This window comes from Anabrus simplex, chromosome 5 (genome assembly GCF_040414725.1).
Source record: "Anabrus simplex isolate iqAnaSimp1 chromosome 5, ASM4041472v1, whole genome shotgun sequence".
Classification (NCBI taxonomy): domain Eukaryota; kingdom Metazoa; phylum Arthropoda; class Insecta; order Orthoptera; family Tettigoniidae; genus Anabrus; species Anabrus simplex.
Window position 1 is genome coordinate 131948306 of NC_090269.1, and position 20942 is coordinate 131969247.

The following is a 20942-nucleotide window of genomic DNA, read 5'->3' on the forward strand; positions in this document are numbered from 1 at the left end:
TGAACTCGATGGATGAAGCTGTACGCATAAACCGGCTTCGGTGGTGGGGTCATGTGAGGCGAATGGAGGAGGATAGGTTACCTAGGAGAATAATGGACTCTGTTATGGAGGGTAAGAGAAGTAGAGGGAGACCAAGACGACGATGGTTAGACTCTGTTTCTAACGATTTAAAGATAAGAGGTATAGAACTAAATGAGGCCACAACACTAGTTGCAAATCGAGGATTGTGGCGACGTTTAGTAAATTCTCAGAGGCTTGCAGACTGAACGCTGAAAGGCATAACAGTCTATAATGATAATGTATGTAAGTATGTATGAAAGCCTAACTCAAGCACAAGGACGTATTCTGAAGAAGTAGTAAAATCGTGTCATATTCTCAGAAACAGTGAAGGATTTCCTTCAGGGCTGCCGACAGTGGGATTCGAACCCACTATCTTCCGGATGCAAGCTCACAGCCGCGTGCCCCTAACCGCACAGCCAACTCTCTCGGTCGCCAATGATATAAGGGAATAGGTAATATTCACCAAATAAAAGACAAACCCTGGTTAGGAAGTGTAATAAAGTGTTAACAGTCCTCTAATGAAAACAAAGAATCCCAATTAGCCATGTTATACTGTACCATATGTGAAATGTTAATAAGAGGAATAATTTTAGGATCTTCGATACACAATGCCAAGTGATGTTACAATGTGTGGAAGTTATATGTTACATTACATACATTATCATTATAGACTGTTATGCCTTTCAGCGTTCAGTCTGCAAGCCTCTGTGAATTTACTAAACTTCGCCACAATCCTCGATTTGCAACTAGTGTTGTGGCCTTATTTTGTTTTATACCTTTTATTTTTAAATCGTTAGAAACCGAGTCTAACCATCGTCGCCCCGGTCTACCTCTACTTCTCTTACCCTCCACAGCAGAGTCCATTATTTTCCTAGGTAACCTATCCTCCTCCATTCTCCTCACATGACCCCAACACCGAAGCCGGTTTATGCGTACAGCTTCATCCATCGAGTTCATTCCTAAATTAACCTTTAACTCCTCATTCCGAGTACCTTCCTGCCATTGTTCCCACCTGTTTGTACCAGCAATCATTCTTGCTACTTTATGTCTGTTACTTCTGACTTATGAATAAGGTATCCTGAGTACACCCAGCTTTCGCTCCCGTAAAGCAAAGTAGGTCTGAAAACAGACCTATGTAAAGATAGTTTCGTCTGGGAGCTCACTTCCTTCTTACAGAATACTGTTGATTGCAACTGCGAGCTCACTGCATTAGCTTTACGACACCTTGATTCAATCTCACTTACCATATTGCCATACTTGAAATTATCGACCTGTTCTAGCTTTGTATCACCAATCTGACATTCAATTCTGTTGAATTTCTAACCTACTGACATCAATTTAGTCTTCGAGAGGCTAATTTTCATACCATACTCATTGCACCTATTTTCAAGTTCCAAGATGTTAGACTGCAGGCTTTCGGCACAATCTGCCATTAAGACCAAGTCGTCGGCATAGGCCAGACTGCTTACTACATTTCCACCTAGCTGAATCCCCCCCTGCCATTTTATACCTTTCAGCAGATGATCCATGTAAACTACAAACAGCAAAGGTGAAAGATTACAGCCTTGTCTAACCCCTGTAAGTACCCTGAACCAAAAACTCATTCCACCATCAATTCTCACTGAAGCCCAATTGTCAACATAAATGCCTTTGATTGATTTTAATAATCTACCTTTAATTCCATACTTCCTCAGTATGGCGAATATCTTTTCCCTCGGTACCCTGTCATATGCTTTCTCTAGATCTACGAAACATAAACACCACTGCCTATTCCTCTCGTAGCATTTTTCAATTACCTGGCGAATACTGAAAATCTAATCCTGCCAGCCTCTCTGTGGTCTGAAACTACACTGGTTTTCATCCAACTTCCTCTCAACGACTGACCACACCCTCCCTTCCAAGATGCCAGTGAATACTTTGCCTGGTAAACTGATCAATGAGATACCTCGATAGTTGTTGCAATCCTTCCTGTTCCCTTGCTTATACATAGGTGCAATTACTGCTTTTGCCCAATCTGAAGGTACCTTACCAACACTCCATGCTAATTTTACTACTTTATGAAGCCATTTCATCCCTGCCTTCCCACTATATTTCACCATTTCACGTCTAATTTCATCTATTCCTGCTGCTTTATTACAACGGAGTTTATTTACCATCCTTTCCACTTCCTCAAGCATAATTTCACCAACACCATTTTCCTCCTCCCCATGAGCTTGGCTGTTCACAACACCACCAGGAAGATTTCCTTTTACGTTGAGAAGCTGTTCAAAATATTCCCTCCACCTCTCCAGCGATTCCCTGGGATCTATTATGAGGTCACCTGAATTACTCAAAACACTGTTCATTTCCTTTTTCCCTCCCTTCCTAAGATTCTTTACTACTGTCCAAAAAGGTTTCCCTGCTGCTTGACCTAGCCTTTCCAGGTTGTTACCAAAATCTTCCCATGACTTCTTTTTGGATTCAACAACTATTTGTTTCACTCTGTTTCTTTCATCTACATACAAATCCCTGTCTGCCTCAGCCCTTGTTTGGAGCCATTTCTGATAAGCCTGCTTTTTACGTTTACAAGCTGCTCTCACTTCATCATTCCACCAAGATGTTCACCTTTTCCCATCTTTACACACAGTTATTCCTAGGCATTCCCTTACTGTTTCTACTAAAGCATCCCTGTATGCCACCCATTCACTTTCTATATCCTGAACCTGCTTACTGTCTACTGTTCGAAACTTCTCACTAATCATATCCATGTACTTCCGTCTAATTTCCTCGTCCTGCAGATTTTCTACCCTTATTCGTTTGCAAACAGATTTCACTTTCTCTACCCTAGGCCTAGAGATACTTAGTTCACTACAGATCAGATAGTGGTCTGTATCATCGAAAAATCCCCAGAAAACTCGTACATTCCTAACAGATTTCCTGAATTCAAAGTCTGTTAAGATATAGTCTATTATGGATCTGGTACCCCTAGCCTCCCATGTGTAGCGGTGAATAGCCTTATGCTTGAAGAATGTATTCGTAACAGCTAAACTCATACTAGCACAGAAGTCCAGCAAACGCTTCCCATTCCCATTAGCTTCCATATCTTCCCCACATTTACCAATCACCCTTTCGTATCCTTCAGTTCTATTCCCAACTCTCGCATTGAAATCGCCCATTAGGACTATTCTGTCCTTGCTGTTGACCCTGACCACGACGTCACTCAATGCTTCATAAAACTTGTCAACTTCATCCTCATCTGCACCCTCACATGGTGAATACACGGACACAATTCTTGTCCTAATTCCTCCCACTGACAAATCTACCCACATCATTCGCTCACTTACGTGCCTAACAGAAACTATGTTGCGTGCAATGGTATTCCTGATAAAGAGCCCTACCCCAGACTCTGCCCTTCCCTTTCTAACACCCGTCAAGTACACTTTATAATCTCCTATCTCTTCCTCCTTATCTCCCCTTACCCGAATATCACTTACTCCTAGCACATCCAGATGCATCCTCTTTGCTGACTCAGCCAGTTCTACTTTCTTTCTTCCATAAGCCCCATTAATATTGATAACTCCCCATCGAATTCCATTTTGTTCGCCAAGTTGTTTCCAAGGAGTCCCTCGCCTGTCAAATGGGAGTGGGACTCCGTTACTCCCATAGGTCCGAGGCCTGCTTAAAATGTTCTGAGCTCAGTAAACTCATGAAGCAGGATACTACCCTACTTGCACACAGTCCAAGTGAGGATCTCTCCTCTAATGGGTTATGGAGCACCGGTGAATTGTATAGTCCTAGCCGCCTGAGCACAGGGAGGGCCAGGACTCAGAATATGTCCGAGATGCCCACTTCCATTCCATAGCAACTGGTATCCCGACTCTCAGGACCACTTACTAGGCCACTCAGCTGTTGCCCATGGTTCACGAACTAGGATGTGACTACAGTAACCCACAAACATGAACCATATTGTAATAAATTAGGATATGCATTATATATGGAGATAATGGCAGATTGAAAACATGTTAATGTTATTTGATAGGTTATTGGTCCGATACTGCGAGTAAATGGAAATAAGGTTATTTGAGCGTCAGTTAAGATATACAGTATATAGTTGAAATATAAGGTATGAAGTGATATAAGGTAAAATGAGTTATGATGAAAACATAACAATGTTATATGTTGTGAATGAAGAATTTGTTGAATGAATATGTAATATGACGATGAGATATCAGATATAAATGATTTATTTGAAGAGTAAGGAAAGGAATATTGACGAACAGTAGCAGTATATTGTCTGAGAATCCATATCCTAGATTAATGGTGACATGGTTATACATACATACATGCATACATTCTTATAAGAATAACTGGCGGATATTTTAACTTATTACTATTTTAAAATTCAATTTTCCCAAATAATGATGGCATAATGGAGATTAACATGCATCATATTGTGTGATAAATATAATTGAGAGTAGATACTATATAGTGTCTTCAAAAATGATTTCCCCTAGGCAGATACTTAGAATAACTTGCACATTAAGTCATTTATTAATTATTATTATTATTATTATTATTATTATTATTATTTTGTCACTGGAAGACTACCAAAGGAGATCCTACGCTATCAACCAAGAGGACAGAGATCTATAGGATGTCCAATGAAGCGATGGAAAGAAAATGCAAGACCGTAACAGGCCACATGGCCCAGTACTTGGAAGGATGATGATTATGACATAACCTCTCCTGCCCAAAGGCCAACCTCACCTTCCCGAGATGAAAAAACCTGTTCCCAGCCCTGTTGACAGAGTCACGGCGGTATAACCGTTACATCCATTATGGAGGAAATGCTGTGATTTCAGCTAGTCCATTAGCTGAGAGGTGGCAGCCCCACCAATGGTCTTACTTCCTTCAGGCTAGCAACCTGTCGGAAGGACATTTGATTGCTTTCAAGTCTTGCAAAAAGTAAAATGCAAGACCGTAACGGGTCACATGGCCCAATACTTGGAAGGAAGATGATGATGATGATTATTTTGTCACATTTGAGAATCTTATCATCCCAACTCTCATGACCACTTACAAGGCCACTCAGCCATTGCCCGTAGTTCACGTACTAGGACGTGACTACAGTAACCCACACCATGAACCATGAGATTGATATAGCAAAACTAAGGTGGTACATAATGAGAATGCCAGGAGAGAGAATACCAAAGGGAACATTCATGGATAAAGAGACTAACCGGAGGCCTACGGGACAGCCTAGAATGAGATGGATGGAGGATTATGGATTGTATTGCGAACAGAGGAGTCGATAGCAATAAAGTACTAGAAGAGGAATGGTGGAAAGATCAAGTAAGGGCTTTGGTACACTACCCTACCCAGAGAGAATCTCGAAAAGGGAATGGATGAAGAAGAATTTGATGTGTTATGGTATTGATACTTTCCATGGTAATAAAGATCAACTTAGATTTAAGCTGTAGAATTATCCATTTTCTTGCAAATTCATGATACATCAGATGGAGACGTCCATCAGTTCTTTTGATAGATTTACATAGCGTATCAGCGTTGTTTGAATCCCACGAGCACTCAAAAATAAAATCTTTATGAAAATGAACCCTGAGATCTAGTCGTGATATCTTTACGCCAGCTATCCTGGACACGGGATGGGCGTACTACCTATATAGTTTGTATTTTTCTTTCCACATGGATAAAACAAAACTTAATGCTTGGGTTGGCCCCTAATGGAATTCTCTAAATTAAATTTAGTCCTTGATAGGTACCGAGTTGGCCAATCCTGTTCTAGGTGGTAATGATGATGATGACGACGGTAAGAAACAGCAGCAGAGGCAACTTACTCCAAGAATGCCGAACAGAACTTGCAATATTCAAACATTAAATTCATTAATATCCAGTGTTGCCAACTTATATTTTCAAGATCCGCTAAATACTACTAAAAATCCGCTAAAATTCCGCCAAGAAATCCGATCTCAAATAATAATAATAATAATAATAATAATAATAATAATAATAATAATAATAATAATAATGTGAGGAAAATTCTCGGCCCCCGAAAAACAGAAGATGGATATAGACTGAGGTCACGCAAAGTGACAGAAGAGCTTTCCAACATTGCAGCAGACATCCGCAAAAGACGTCTGAAATTTTATGGGCGTGTCCGCAGACTGCCGGCAAGTAGACTGACACACACGATTCTTACCTACATAGAACATCTAAAAAATATTCCATGGGTACTGGAAGTGAAGAAGGATCTGGAAAAAGCCCAGATGAACTCAAATGACACCGCGGACAGAAACCTCCATAGGAAAAAATTAATGGATGGAAAGTGCAACCAGAGAACAAAGTGAAAAAGAAGACTAGAGCAAAGTGGACAGAAGAACGAAAAAGGATCCACGGAGAAAGAATGAGAGCTGTTTGGAAACTCAGAAAACAGAATCGTTAGAGCTTTGCGTGATCCATTGGATCCATACGCACATAATAATAATAATAATAATAATAATAATAATAATAATAATAATAATAATAATAATAATAATAATAATAATAATAATAATAATAATAATAATAATAATAATAATAATACCAATAATAATAATATTAACAATAATAATCATAATAGTAGTAAATGTCTGTACTCACCTGATCTGTGAGTTCCACTGGGATTAAACCCTGCCTGCGAGCCGGCGAGCTAAAACTTTTAGGCGTTTTACTGCCGGGTGCAAACTAGGTGAATCCCCTACCTCAACGGCCACACACAGAACAGGCCAGGTCATTACACGGTCATCCTTCATAGCATAAATATAAATGCTACTCTCTCACAGTTTCATTATCTGTCGTCATTCGCCAACTAAGAGATAAGTAACTTTTCCCCACGCATTACAAATTTATGATACCACGATCTCATAACATCAAATCCAAATAACATGTTTTCCTCATGTGACTGCTAGCTTCTGACAAGAAATACGGAATAGCTCAGAGACAGACTGGAGTATAAATTTTTTTTAAAAAGTAAAATGGATAAAATGCTAAATCCCGCTATAATAAATCTAGAATTCCACCAAAAAAATCAGTTGTCCGCTAAATGGTATATTTCTCCGCTGACAGTCTTCTAATTCCGCCAAATTGAGCGGAAAATCCACTAAGTTGGCAACACTGTTAATATCAGAAGGAAGTGTAGTTGTTGTAACAAAAACTTCCTCCCTTGATACTTCTTTCGGAGTGGTGATACACCAAGTATTCAGGAAATGCCAGCCAGGCAATTACAGATAAAATACCACTTTCTCTGACAAAGGATAAAGGAAGTTAAAACATAGCAAACTTAGGCATTATGCATAATGTATAAAGATTTGTATTATGATGATGATGATTATTATTAAGGTTCAGATGTTAAGGAAAAGTCATATTTTTTTCCTCAGCTCATTTTACCTGAAATCTGAAAAATAAGTTGAATGACGGGTCCCTGACCACGCTTACAGCAATCTGTTGCCTATAAATGCATATTTCAGCCATTTTTATTGTTTTGGTCATATTATGTTCATTTTAGTGATGTAAGGTCATATTTGGTTATAATTTCAGCATTTTTGTTTAAATGTTGGCGTCGTTAACAAGGTACATGTTATCTGCGTCAAGTTTCAAACACAGGATTTCCGTATAGTGTAGTAGATATATTTTTCTTTCTTTTCCCGGAACAGGCAGGTAGCAGGTTTAGAAGATCTGATTCCAAGAAGGCGCTCCTCTACGGACGTCTTTTAGCACATCTTTCTGGACAAGTTAAACTGCGACACTGTACGTGCGAGTTCACGAAACGTGACGATAGTGTGTTTCCACCTTTCAATAGGATGTCACTCCAGTAGATGTATTTAGCTCAGAAGCAATTAGCAAACAAGGACATGCCATGTTATATCTCGCCCAGTTCTTCCTTGCAGATTCGAGTTAAAGCTCCCTTGCTCTTTCATTACCAACGGATTTCAACAGATTGGTCACACTTGTAGTACTGCAGTGAACCCCATCATGCTGAAAGTAAAGTGTAGTGAAGCTGTCAAGTTAAGAAAGTATTTGAAAGAGTTTGGTGAAGAGACATTCAGTACTCGAAAAATTAGAATTAGTGTAGGCAACAATAGCTCCTGGGTATCCGTTGATGAAACTACGGATGTTTGTGGTAGGTATGTTGCAAATGTTATAATTGGCACGCTTCTCATGGATCGTCCCGGCGATGTATATTTACTTCATTCGGAGGTTCTAGATGCAGCTAACCATTCCACAATTGCAATACTTTTTGACAATGACATGAAGCTTTTGTGGGATGGTGAAGTTAAGCGAGAACAAATCTTGCTGTTACTAACCGATGCTGCACCATACATGGTGAAAGCAGCAGGGGGACTTAAGGTACTTTACCCAAAAATGGTCCATTTAACGTGTCTTGCTCACGGATTACACAGAGTTGCTGAAGAAATACGGCAGAATTTTCCTGATGTTGACCAGTTAATATCAAACGTCAAGAAAATATTTGTGAAGGCTCCACTCAGGGTGGCAACATTCAAAGATCACATGCCTTCACTTCCTCTTCCTCCTCAGCCAGTGCTCACCCGATGGGGAACGTGGCTTAACGCAGTAGAGTACTACTGTGAACACTACGAAACTGTGCAAGAAATTGTTTGTACTTTTGAAAGTAGTGAGACATCGTCAATAAAAATTGCACAGGAACTGTTTTCCAATGATTTGTCGGGACAATTAGCATATATTTCTTCAAATGATAGAGATACATCAAAAACTATCTCTCGCCTAGAAACTGCTGGTTTAGAATTATGTGAGAGTTTGGGAATAGTAAAGGACACGGTATCCAAAGTAGGAGAAGCAAGAGGTACAGTGTCAGTTGTGGTGAAGAACAAACTCAGTAAGGTGCTGAGTGCAAATGAAAGATACGCAACAATGTGCAGAATTGGTGCCATTTTAGAGGGTAATGGATCTGGTCTAGGCAAAAACGACCCGCAGCTAAGCAGCAGTGAACTGTGTTTAAATACGCACCTGTGACATCATGTGACGTAGAAAGGAGATTCTTCCAGTACAAAAAAAATACTAAGCGACCTTCGAAGGAGATTTCTTTTCGACAACCTGAGAATGCACATGGTCGTGATGTGCAATGTTGGCAAAGAAGAAGATTAAGAGGTATGTACGATTATGAACTCAGTAAACTTTCTGTTAGGCAGTGTCTTGTAACTTACGCCGACAGATATCATAAAGCATGCTAATACTTCGGGTTTTTTGTTTTCTTTTAGGAAAACCAAGCAAGAGCTGCATCTCAAGGCTATGATACTGAATGAATATTGAAAATTTTAATGTAGTGTAGCTATCTGTCAGTTTGTACGATTAGGCCTAAATGTGTCTGGTGTATTATTGCTGATCACCTTTGGCACTTAAGACATTTACTGTATCTTAGTGATACTCTACCTATCCCAAAAATTCATGTCATATTTTATAGTTTTTTAGGTCATATTTTATAATTTTTAGGTCATATTTGCTTGCATATTTTGTACTTCTTTAGGTCACCTATCCCAAAAATTCATGTCATATTTTATAGTTTTTTAGGTCATATTTTATAATTTTTAGGTCATATTTGCTTGCATATTTTGTACTTCTCTAGGTCTTAAACTTCTGAACTCTGATGATGATGATGATGATGATGATGATCATCATGATCATGATGAAAATCAACATTTTTGCCTATAATAAACTCTCTCTCTCTCTCTCCACACTAACCAGTCATTGTATATATGTCATATATATATATATATATATATATATATATATATATATATATATATATATATATATATATCAATCAAGTTCCTATTTTGCTACATATGACATTAAATCAACAATGATTCCAGATCAGAATGCAGGCCTTTAAAATGAAGTTTCTGAGGAGAAGTTTGGAGTGAGGAGACTGGGCTTGTTGAACCAGGACGAGAGAACTGGTGAAAGAGAAAATGATGGAGGATAGAATATTAAAACTGGACAGAAGGAAAGAGTGTTACAGTGGTACCAAGACACAGATGACTGAAAGGAATAAAAGAGTGTGTAGAAGGAGAAAACTGGACAAAGATAGAAGACAAAATAAGGTAAGATGTCAGATGAAGAAGTGGGTGTTCTCAACAGACTTGGCTGATGGCTGGAAAATAGTCACAACTACAATGATAATGAGTAGTACTTATAAGAGATAACTTTTTGACACGGAGGTAAATCTTGGTGAGTCTACAAGTAGAGCACACTCCAAACTCTGGACTTTGCCAACAAGAACAAGAGTTCAATGTTAAGGAGGAAATCATAAAAGTTGCAACAAAGGTATCATCACTCCAGTGATGACTCGCTTGACATACAGTCGCTATGTGTGTATATTTATAGCACATGCTTAAAATATGAAATACTGTAGTTCAATTTCCAATCCAACGAAGTCAACATCCAGTGCAGTATTACAGAATAGAAACAAATAATACTTTCTGCTCACCTATCACACATAAGAAGATCGTCTTTTTCAGGCTTGCTCTCCTCTTTTTGAAGGTGAAATATGTGAGGGAGTGCTTGCTGACCATCTTCGTGGGACTTAATGTGGCTTACTAGATGAGAGATCTGTCTAAAACTCTTTCCACAGACACGGCAGGTAAGTGCAGTCCAATTACGGTGTAAACTCTGGTGAGCTCGTAGTGCAGTACGGTTATTGCATACCTTTCCACATTTTTCACAGACGCATGTTGCATTGACCACTCCTTTGCAAGGTCCCTCGCCATTCTGTACTTCCCTGTAAGAACACAGTTCAGAAATAAAGTATTGGAGGAGGAAATACTAAAGGAACAAAAGAAAACCAAAAAAAAAAGAGAGGTATGATGATAGGATGATGATGATTATGATTATTATTATTATTATTATTATTATTATTATTATTGTACCGGGCGGTACACCTCCGCGCTGCTAATTCAAACCTTGCGCCAGTTGAAACTCCTCTACTGGAGGAAGCCTGAACTTTAACTACAGTGTTTATTCTCAAGTTTTTCAGAAGATGTCACTACTTGTAAATTTTGAAGTGTTCTGAACTGTGTCGTTTTCGATGTATTTTTGTTTTGCCTGTAGTAATAAGTGTGAACATTCTCTTCTAGATGGCACTACTGAAGGGCTACAATTGTGCACCCTAGTGCGAAGTGAAAGAACTGGGTTTTTTTTGGAGAAATTTTGTGTTCATAAGTTTGTTCTTTGTTAAATTTCTTTCAGTCATGGTTTAGGTTGGCTGTATAACCCTTCTCTTTCCGCCAGTTTTGAATTCAACCAATGAGTAATTTTTGTAATTCCGTGCGCGTAGAGGCGCGCGGCTGTGAGCTTGCATCCGGGAGATAGTAGGTTCGAATCCCACTATCGGCAGCCCTGAAGATGGTTTTCCGTGGTTTCCCATTTTCACACCAGGCAAATGCTGGGGCTGTACCTTAATTAAGGCCACGGCCGCTTCCTTCCAACTCCTAGGCCCTTCCTATCCCATCGTCGCCATAAGACCTATCTGTGTCGGTGCGACGTAAAGCCCCTAGCAAAAAAAAAAAAATTTTTGTAATTAATTTTCCACCAATCCTGGTTTTCTTCTTCAGTTTTGACTTGTAATCTTTTGGCCGTCCAATAAAATGCTTGTGGGCGGGTGTTATCATTCATGAAAGGTCTCGAATGTTCCGCGAGGGTACATAAACTGCTGATTTTCGGGTCTCCGCGCCACTTCAGTAACACCTATCATTGTGTAAATTATGTAGCAGGGGGCGGGAAGCGCCTCTTTCATCGGGCAGCAGTTCAACCACCAGGTAATGGCTGTTTTATAACTTATCTTCTTTCCAGCTCAGCAGTTTAACTCTCGGGGCAGGTTCGATACCTTTTACTATGTAACTTTCCTCTAAAATGTAAAAGACTCTTGGTATAAATTCTATCTCTTTATACTACAAATTGGGATAGAGAGTGCCTAACCCTCTTGAGCTCCCTTTCATATTGTTTTTGAGGTGACTACATTTTCTCAACCATTTTTCTTCGTTTCGTAATGTAATAAGTTTTCCTATCGTGTCACCTCTTTAGTATGGGATTAGCCCTTGCATATGCGGCCTAGTGCCAAATAGGTTTTAAATAAAGTGTATTAGGAGTGCAAGGACGCCTCCTCTCAAGTTGGTATTTTGGAGGCCATGTAATTATCCTGTTTCCTTATTGAGTAGGCCTCAGTAGGTTGGGTATATTTACCCCTGTTTTCATGTGCTTGGAGGTCAACTTGAAGGTGGAGTTTGGTGTGGCCTTTGATAGGCTGGAACTTCGAGAGCGGGTTGCTCTTCCCAAAAAAAATTGTTTCTGCGTGCCTCGAGGAGGCTTTACTGTGTAATTGGGAGCAAATGCTCCTGGGCATGATTGGGGTTTTCTGCCCCTTTGTTAAACCTTGTGTATAAGTAAAAGTTGGGCTAATTGCTCAAGAATTGTGTGTCGGGGGCTCGGAGCCCAAATCCTGTAACTACTGTAATTGTACATTCTCAATTTGTTGCTAGGCTACTAAGTACCTGTTATATTTGTTATTTCTTGATCTTGAAAAGAAAATATAACCTTGTTAAATTTTAAATTCACTTTAATTTCGTAGATTGAGACCTACTCATCCCAGCACCTTCTTTCACCTCTAACTACCACGGATAACTCCGTAACAATTATTATTATTATTATTATTATTATTATTATTATTATTATTATTATTATTATTATTATTGCTGTTTCAAAGAACTTAAAAGTCATGGTATTAAATCCTGGAACGAGCTGGATTATATATCGTCCCCACTATGGCAAAGCAGCTAAAGTGACGAACTAGGGAACCCGTACTTCTAAAGTTTTGGTCTAGATTTTATTATTTATATAATGTCTACCGTCTAACAAAGACTCGCATCTGCAGCTCGTTCTATATGGCTAACACATAAAACCAATCATTCAATATAAAAATTGATTTGACAATGAGTAATCACAACTTCTTTCAACTTTCCTAATATTTAACAATTTGCACATTCATTAGTTTGCCAGAGGGGAGACGATATGGTTGGTTATATAAAATAAATAAAGGACATCTTCAACCTGTCAAACAAATGTGGGCTTTCCTTTTCTTTGAATCTCATAACCGTTAGTATGAGGCACACAACAATAGGCCACGTACCACATGCCACAACGAAAGGTAAGTCTCATATAACCTGTGCCACTTGATTAGCACACTCTCTCCTTCAGTTCATTAATTTTTTCTATCATTTATTCAGGTTAACTTCATGGACACCGCATTGAATTGTGAATGTCTACCAGCTACAAATTAAGAACGTTTATTCAGGTTAACTTCATGGACACCGCATTGAATTGCGAATGTCTACCAGCTACAAATTAAGAACGTGCCAGTTATTAAATCATATCTTCGTGTGCTGTCCTTGATTCAACCATTGACAATGTCCAACAGAGGAACTTTTCAGCATTTTCATGATATTTTAACAAAAGCACTAATGGAACATTTTAACATGATGCAACACATCTAAAAATTTTAGAGCCTGATTTTAATTTAGTCATATTTTACACATTATGCACATAGTTCATCACACATGTTTTTAACACTTTTTAATGTAATTTGCGTGTGTTTGTACATTTGTTTTAGTTATTGGAAGTTTTTGTACAGTTTTGCATTAAGGCTGATGATGGCTAGCCAAGGCCGGAACTAGTTTCTAGATTAGAAATGTAATTGCATAATATAGTATTGAAAAGGTGGACCATTATGACATAAGTTTAATTATTATTGTTATATTGTAGTAGGGTCGCACCATCCAAGTTTAATCTCTGGCTACTTGCTAACTAGTTTGTTCCCAGCTGAATAACACTCAATAGCATTGTTCAATGCAGAAACATTTACTTTTAAGCATTAAGGGAATATCTTTGAATTTTTCTTTGGGATGTTATAAATGAAAGATCATAAAAATGTAAAGCCATGGAATCATACATTTTTGTATGTCTTCAGAACTGAAATCTGTACAAGTCTTAGTTCAGCCATCTTTGGAAGCATATATCACACTCGTCAAAAATAACACTACATCTGATTTACAGTATACACATGTCTGAGCCTGAACAGTCCATACAAGTTTGGAGAATAGAAGAAAGTCTGCTGAGGCAGGTCAAAGTACAGTTGTATTCATGTTCATCAAAAATTCATAAATCAACAACGTTGGTGCACTGTAGTGGCATTTTCCTCAAATATTTCAAGACTTCGGTTTGACCCTAAGCCAGGAATTCAAGGTCTACGACACTGTTATTGTAAAAAACAAACAAAAAACCTGCCAACAACACACTCACATTTGTCTTGACCTGCCACAGTTTCTTTGGTATTGGTGAATTTTTTCCACACTACTGTAATGATTGCATTTTGTCTTCATTTGGTATATCACCATAAACATTTTCCCTGGTTTGATGAGAAGCGAATGTTAACATGCTGCTCGTAACATTCTGACATCTTGACACTCGAAACACACAAGAAAATCCCACATCAATGTGGACAAAAAAAGTGCAAAAAAGTGAACCCTCAAGTTTTCTAAAAAATTACGAGAATTTTAAAACAGATTTAGAAAAGCTTCAAAATCAAGATTATGTACATAATATTTTAAGATCATGCACATAATATTTTCCCTACTCTGATGGTGTTCACAGAAATAGTGTTATATTTATAGCATGTATTATTATTTTTTGTGACTTCTGAGGTGCATATTTCATTTATCCTTAAAGAGATAGAAAATTATATGAGGTTTTATTTTCACACATATAATATAAGCTATAAGCTAGAGTCTGGCTGGTTCAGTCCGCTACAATAATGGAGTAGGCCATACAGCCAGCGTCTCCACGCCGAATGGCGAGCCAACGGCTGTGGGCAGATGAGCTCCTTTGGGTGGGGTGATGGTCCCCGCAGTGGAGGAAATGCCATAAAAATCAATTATGCAGTGTCTGTACTCCATGTCAGGAGCGGATGCAACAGGCCTCTGTACTCCATGTTAGGAGTGGCCAAGTATAATTCACCTTTCAGAGTAACATTCAAAATTGTAATTCGAGGATTTATCATCTTGTGAAGGTGACACCTTAGACAGTCGACCACGAAAGGTCTTTGAAGAAGAATTCCACCATCTGCAACAATAAATTGCAGAGAAGACAGTATTTGGATTCGATGGGCTGTCATTCAAGAGATTATGAAAGATCAGAGGATCTGAAAACCAAACACGCACGCACACACACAAAAAAACCTAAACAAATCTCATTCTTCTCGAAACAAAGTTAATTCCCTGAGTCAAAATGGAAAATTAAATATCATCACTGACATCATGAACAAACACAAAATTCTAATCATGGCATTTCAAGAAATTACGAACAGTGATCAAGACCGTATGGAATCACAAGAATGCCGACCTTACAAAAAGATCCCAGGAACACAAGTCATGAAAAATGTCCACAATTTGGTAGTGGATTTCTAATAAATCTCAAAAATCATTGACTCAAACAGAATTAAAATCTCAATCTTCCGGACTTGCAACCCTAACTCTGAAATCTGCAAATAAGACCTACACAATTATTAACCCGCGAGTGGTCGCTATATGAGATTTTCTCTCACATTATTTCTTATTGTAATATTACTTCACAGTGATGAAAGGGAGACGACTGTTCCCTCTTCTAGCTGAGTTTATAACTTTCGTGAGTAGAGCGATTCACATTTGAAGGGTAAGCAACCCCTACCCTAGCCAGAACAAAGGTTCCTATATGACTGTGCGCACTGCGTGAGAGTTTCTCTCATCGCGCGACCAATGGCGTTGGTGTTATGTTGAAGTGGAGCGGAAAACTTACTCCTGTTGTACGCGTTAGTATTTGTATTATGAGCACGTCTTGTTTTTGAAAATGTTATTGTGTTCAGAAACCTTGCTTTTTACGTAAATATTACTAGATATAATGCATGTGTGAGATTTTATTTTTTTTACGACTCCAGGACAGAAGTTATTTTTATGTACATTGCATGTGTTATTTTAAGTAGCAATTTGTGTCTTTAATAAACAGCTAATCATTTCATATTTATGTCCGGCTCCATGGCTAAATGGTTAGCGTGCTGGCCCTTTGGTCACAGGGGTCCTGGGTTCGATTCCCGGCAGGGTCAGGAATTTTAACCATAATTTGTTAATTTCACTAGCACGGGGCTGAGTGTATGTGTCATCATCATCATTTCATCCTCATCACAATGCGCAGGTTGCCTCACGGGAGTCAAATAAAAAAATCTGCACCTGGCAAGCCAAACTTGTCCTCAGACACTCCCGGCACTAAAAGCCATACACCATTTCATTTTCTTTATATCATTTTTATCTAAAATATAAAAGGTAGAACTTGCATTTGATTTCAGTGGTAAATTTCAGCCTTACGCCCCACAAAACTGTGAAAAATGTCATTTATTTTAATGTGAGAGAAAGTCTCACACGCGACCACTCACGTTATATTTTGGCCAGCGACCACTCGCAGGTTAATGCAACGCTTCCACTCTTTTAAAAAAAATCCATGAAGAAACAGAAAAATTCTGGGATCTCTTTGATTAATCATTAATCAATATCTCTCCAAAAACATTAAAATTTTCCTTTGTGATTTCAACACACAACTAGGACAAGAAAAAAGGTACAGAGATATCATTGAAAAATGGCCAGCACATAAACGAACAAACAAAAACAATCACAGATTGATTGAAATTTGCAGAAACCAAAACCTTCTCTCAAATGGCAGCTAGATCACATCTGTATGGATGCATTTTACCACTGAGAAATCCACAATGTCAAAGTCCTAAGGGGAGAAAACTCAGGGTCAGACCACTATGTTGTAAAGATCAATGGTAAAGAAAAAACTTCCAAGTGAAAATAGCAAAAAATTCAACCCAATTACATTACTAAAAATATGGAGTATTATATGAAAACTGGAGAAGGATCTGTCAATACCAAATCACTGGTAGTTATTAATGTCATAATGGTCCACCTTTACAATACTATAATATGTAATATTATTGAATTACATTAATACACTAGGGACTAGTTTCGGTCTTGGCTGGCCATCTTCAGCCTTAATGTAATACATCTAATAATTAAACAAAGTACAAACACACAATTGGCGTTAAAATCTTGGATGAACTATGTGTAAAATTTGAAAAATAAATTATTCTCTAAATTCTTAGCATCTGGAGTATGCTCATCATCCGGACTCTTTCTTACATTAATATTCATAGAACTGTTAGTTCCATCACTGCTAATCATTGTAATTTCAACTGCAAAATGGGAACTATTAAATGTTGATTCTGTAGTCAGATCATCAATCACCAAATCTACTTGAGTGGTGTTAGCAGTATGCAAGCCACTGGACGCCACTGTAAATAACCAACAACTGACGCAGAACTGCTAGATGGTATTTCCACTTCAACCAAATAATTAATGAAATGTTCCCGTAGTGTCTGTTAAAATCATGCTGAAATGCCGTTGGACATTGTCAGGACGGCACATGAAGATATGGTTAAAACTGACACATTCTTAATTTTGTGGCTAGTATAAATTTGCAATTCATTGTGGTGTCCATGAAGTTAACCTGAATAAACGATAGATAAAATTAGATAAAATTAATGAATTGAACGAGAGAGCACATTAGTCAAATGGCATAGGTTATATGAGACTTACCTCTCGTTGTGGCATGTGGTGCGTGGCCTATTGTTGTGTGCCTCATACTAACGGTTGTGGGATTCAAAGGAAAAGGAAGGAGCAGGGCAATGAGAAAGAATCTCACAACCGTTAGTATGAGGCACACAACAATAGGCCATGCACCACATGCCGCAACGAGACGTAAGTCTAACCTATGCTGTTTGAGTAACGCGCTCTCTCCTTCAAATCACTGATTTTACCTAATTTTCAGTATTAGTTTCAGGCTGAGAATTTGGTTTGGGCATCTTCAATATGAGTGAATCCTCCTTGCTGTTCTCCAAGTTTTGGTTCCAGAGTGTTTTTGAACCTGTTGTAAATTGCAGTTAAAATTGAAATAATTGATAAAGAGATTCAACCTATTCAATACAAAAGAATAAGAAATGTAGTGAATTACATTCTTATTTAATAATAAGTAGAAGTGGTACCAGTTTCGACCCTAGTCCAGATCATCATCGGCCGATTAAAACATGAAAAACAATGCATAGGAAAAGGAGATAAAAGATCAAGTACACTCCAGATCAGTAGAAGAGGCGATATAAAAATGAACGGGGGTAGACACTGTAAAATTCAGAAGAAGTAAAATGTAAGTCACTTAAAAGACAGTGCGTAATTTTCTGAGTGGCAGTATGGCACACGCAGTATTAGGCAAAGTCTTATAATGTTTATGAATAGCGGAGAACGGTTAAATGAGCTCTTCACAATTGTTTTTCACGTCAACCATTCTTAGAATTCTATAGGAGCACAATTACTTATTCAATTATATTGAATTATATTATATTTATCTATATACTTACTTCCCCGCAACCGAAGAAAATTACTGGATCATCAAGCTATTCTCCATTTTACAGTGCCTGATCGCGCTGATCACCGGGAGCTGGCAAGTTACTTCAATAGATCTACTCATCTTCAACTCCTGCACGATTATGGATCTTCGTATGTGTTCGGTTATGATATGACTTTGTGCCTGACAGTGTTTAAAAACTAGCTTGATCTTTTATCTCCTTTTCCTATGCATTTTTTTCATGTTTTAATCGGCTGATGATGACCTGGACTAAGGTCGATACCAGTACCACTTCTACTTATTATTAAATAAGAATGTAATTCACTACATTTCTTATTCTTTTGTATTGAATAGGTTGAATCTCTTTATCAATTATTTCAATTTTAACTGTAATATTCTTCAATACGGAACAATGAAATTTTTAACTTTAAATGTTGTAAATTGTGCGAGAGAAAATTTTGTACGTGCAGTTCAGAAGGGTTATTTCTCTGTAATTATCTGGGTTGGTTTCTTCCCCTTTTTTAAAAATAATGGATGGATTATTCCTGTGGTCCAGTGATCTGGAATTTTTTCCACGGCCCACATTTCTACTAGATGTTGATGTAGATTTATCATCACAGCTTTTTCTGGCGTTTTTCCAGAGTTTGGTCTAATAGACAAAGTAAAGCATATCAGGATAGATAATGTTTTTATCACATAGAAATATAGTGATGATACGGATATTTTAGGTTATGGTGGTGGTAACTATTCTTTCGATGCTGTTCATAGACAGGTGGAACTTCTTCCAGAATTCTACGAACAAGGCAGGTATTGTGCCATAAGCACCAATCATTAGGCCGATAACCTCTATTTCATTCATCTGGTATTTATTTTTGTAGAACGGAATGGTGGGCGCGTAAATGTTCTGCTTTTCAAGATGAACTTCAGTAGACTGACCGACATGGTGCTCGAATCGGATGGTCGGATCAATAATGAAGTTACTGTAAAATGCTGAGTGCTGGAAAAATAGAATATATTCAACATTTAACATAACAGAGACTTCTGAACAGAGGAAACCACTTTATTTTTCTATGATATTGCTTAAAAAATTGCAAAAATACTCACTCTTTGCTCCATAGTCAACACACTTGCATACTAACAGCTGCTGAGCAATAACCATATGCATGGCATATGACTTGTTACATGGGAAGCAAACTGCAATATGCACCACGTATTGGAAACAACCAAGACGTTGTATTTACACAGTATTTCAAAGTACAGTTAATTTTTGAACAGGCCTCATACGAGTCAGTTAACTAGACTTCCATTTGTATCATGAAAACTTAAGGCATAATTTAAGCAGGGTAAACATTTTGAGGTTTCAGTCCTAAAACAGCAAATAATTTTATACTGCTTATAATGTATTTCTTGGCTTTTGTTATTTCTTAATGCATTAGTCCACTGGCAGATATCAGAGAAGAATGCAGCTCTCACTGCTGAAATCTTAGTCTTGTACAGAGCTGTGAAAGTATAGAAGCTGCTGATGTATGATGATGCTAATACTGGTATTCTGTGCATTTTTAGATGCCTCAGCTGATATGAAAGGTATTACTCAAGAGGTCAGTGGAACTACTACACTACTTTGAAGTTCGCAAACTGCCTGGCAGACATCCATAAACAGAGTTTATTGTACAAATTTTAACCATAGGTGAAGGAACCTGAGAAATCTCATTTTTATGCAACTCACAATTCCTCGATTGCTGCTACAACCTGGTGGTGAGATGTGAAGTTTCAAATGGTGTAGTCATGAAATATAGAGTGTAAGGCAACTATTGCCGCATCTTTCTACCTTCGCGAAGTTAACAAATTAATATTGGAAATTTAAAGCTATTTTTGTGTCAACATGGCACGGCACACGCAGCTGCTAACGGATACCGATATATGGGATGATTTATGTGCAGACTGGTTATGAGAAGTACCAAGTGACAGTGAATTGGGTATTTAGTTTGATGCTTTCACGGCCCATACTGTACAGTAAAACAGGTGATGTCACTGCGGCTAGGAGCATCGTAAACATTTGTGTTGTGATTGTTGAAAGTTATAATAAATAATAACAAATAAATTATAAACTTTTGGGTTTTTGTCATGTGAGGAAACAAGGTGAAATTCTTAATGTTTCACAGAGAACTTTGCTCCGTGTCATCAGAAGAAAATCTTGTCTGTTCATGAGCAAGACTTTCACCTTGTTTTCTGACGCATTGAAAGCCCAAAATTTTACTAACACATCTACAACTACGGGCCTGTACCCGCCAATGTAGGCACCACAAGTGCTGTCACAAATAAAGATCTCAAAGTGA

General features: G+C 38.1%; 1 protein-coding gene across 1 annotated transcript in view; it reads right to left on the minus strand.

Annotated features, from left to right (window-relative positions):
• The window catches only part of LOC136874398 (zinc finger protein 585A), a 131142-nt gene that overhangs the window by 34437 nt on the left and 75763 nt on the right, over positions 1–20942 (minus strand). The window contains exon 5 of the mRNA XM_067148032.2: positions 10562–10852. Coding sequence (XP_067004133.2) covers positions 10562–10852 — 291 coding nt within the window. The remainder of the gene's footprint in view (positions 1–10561; positions 10853–20942) is intronic.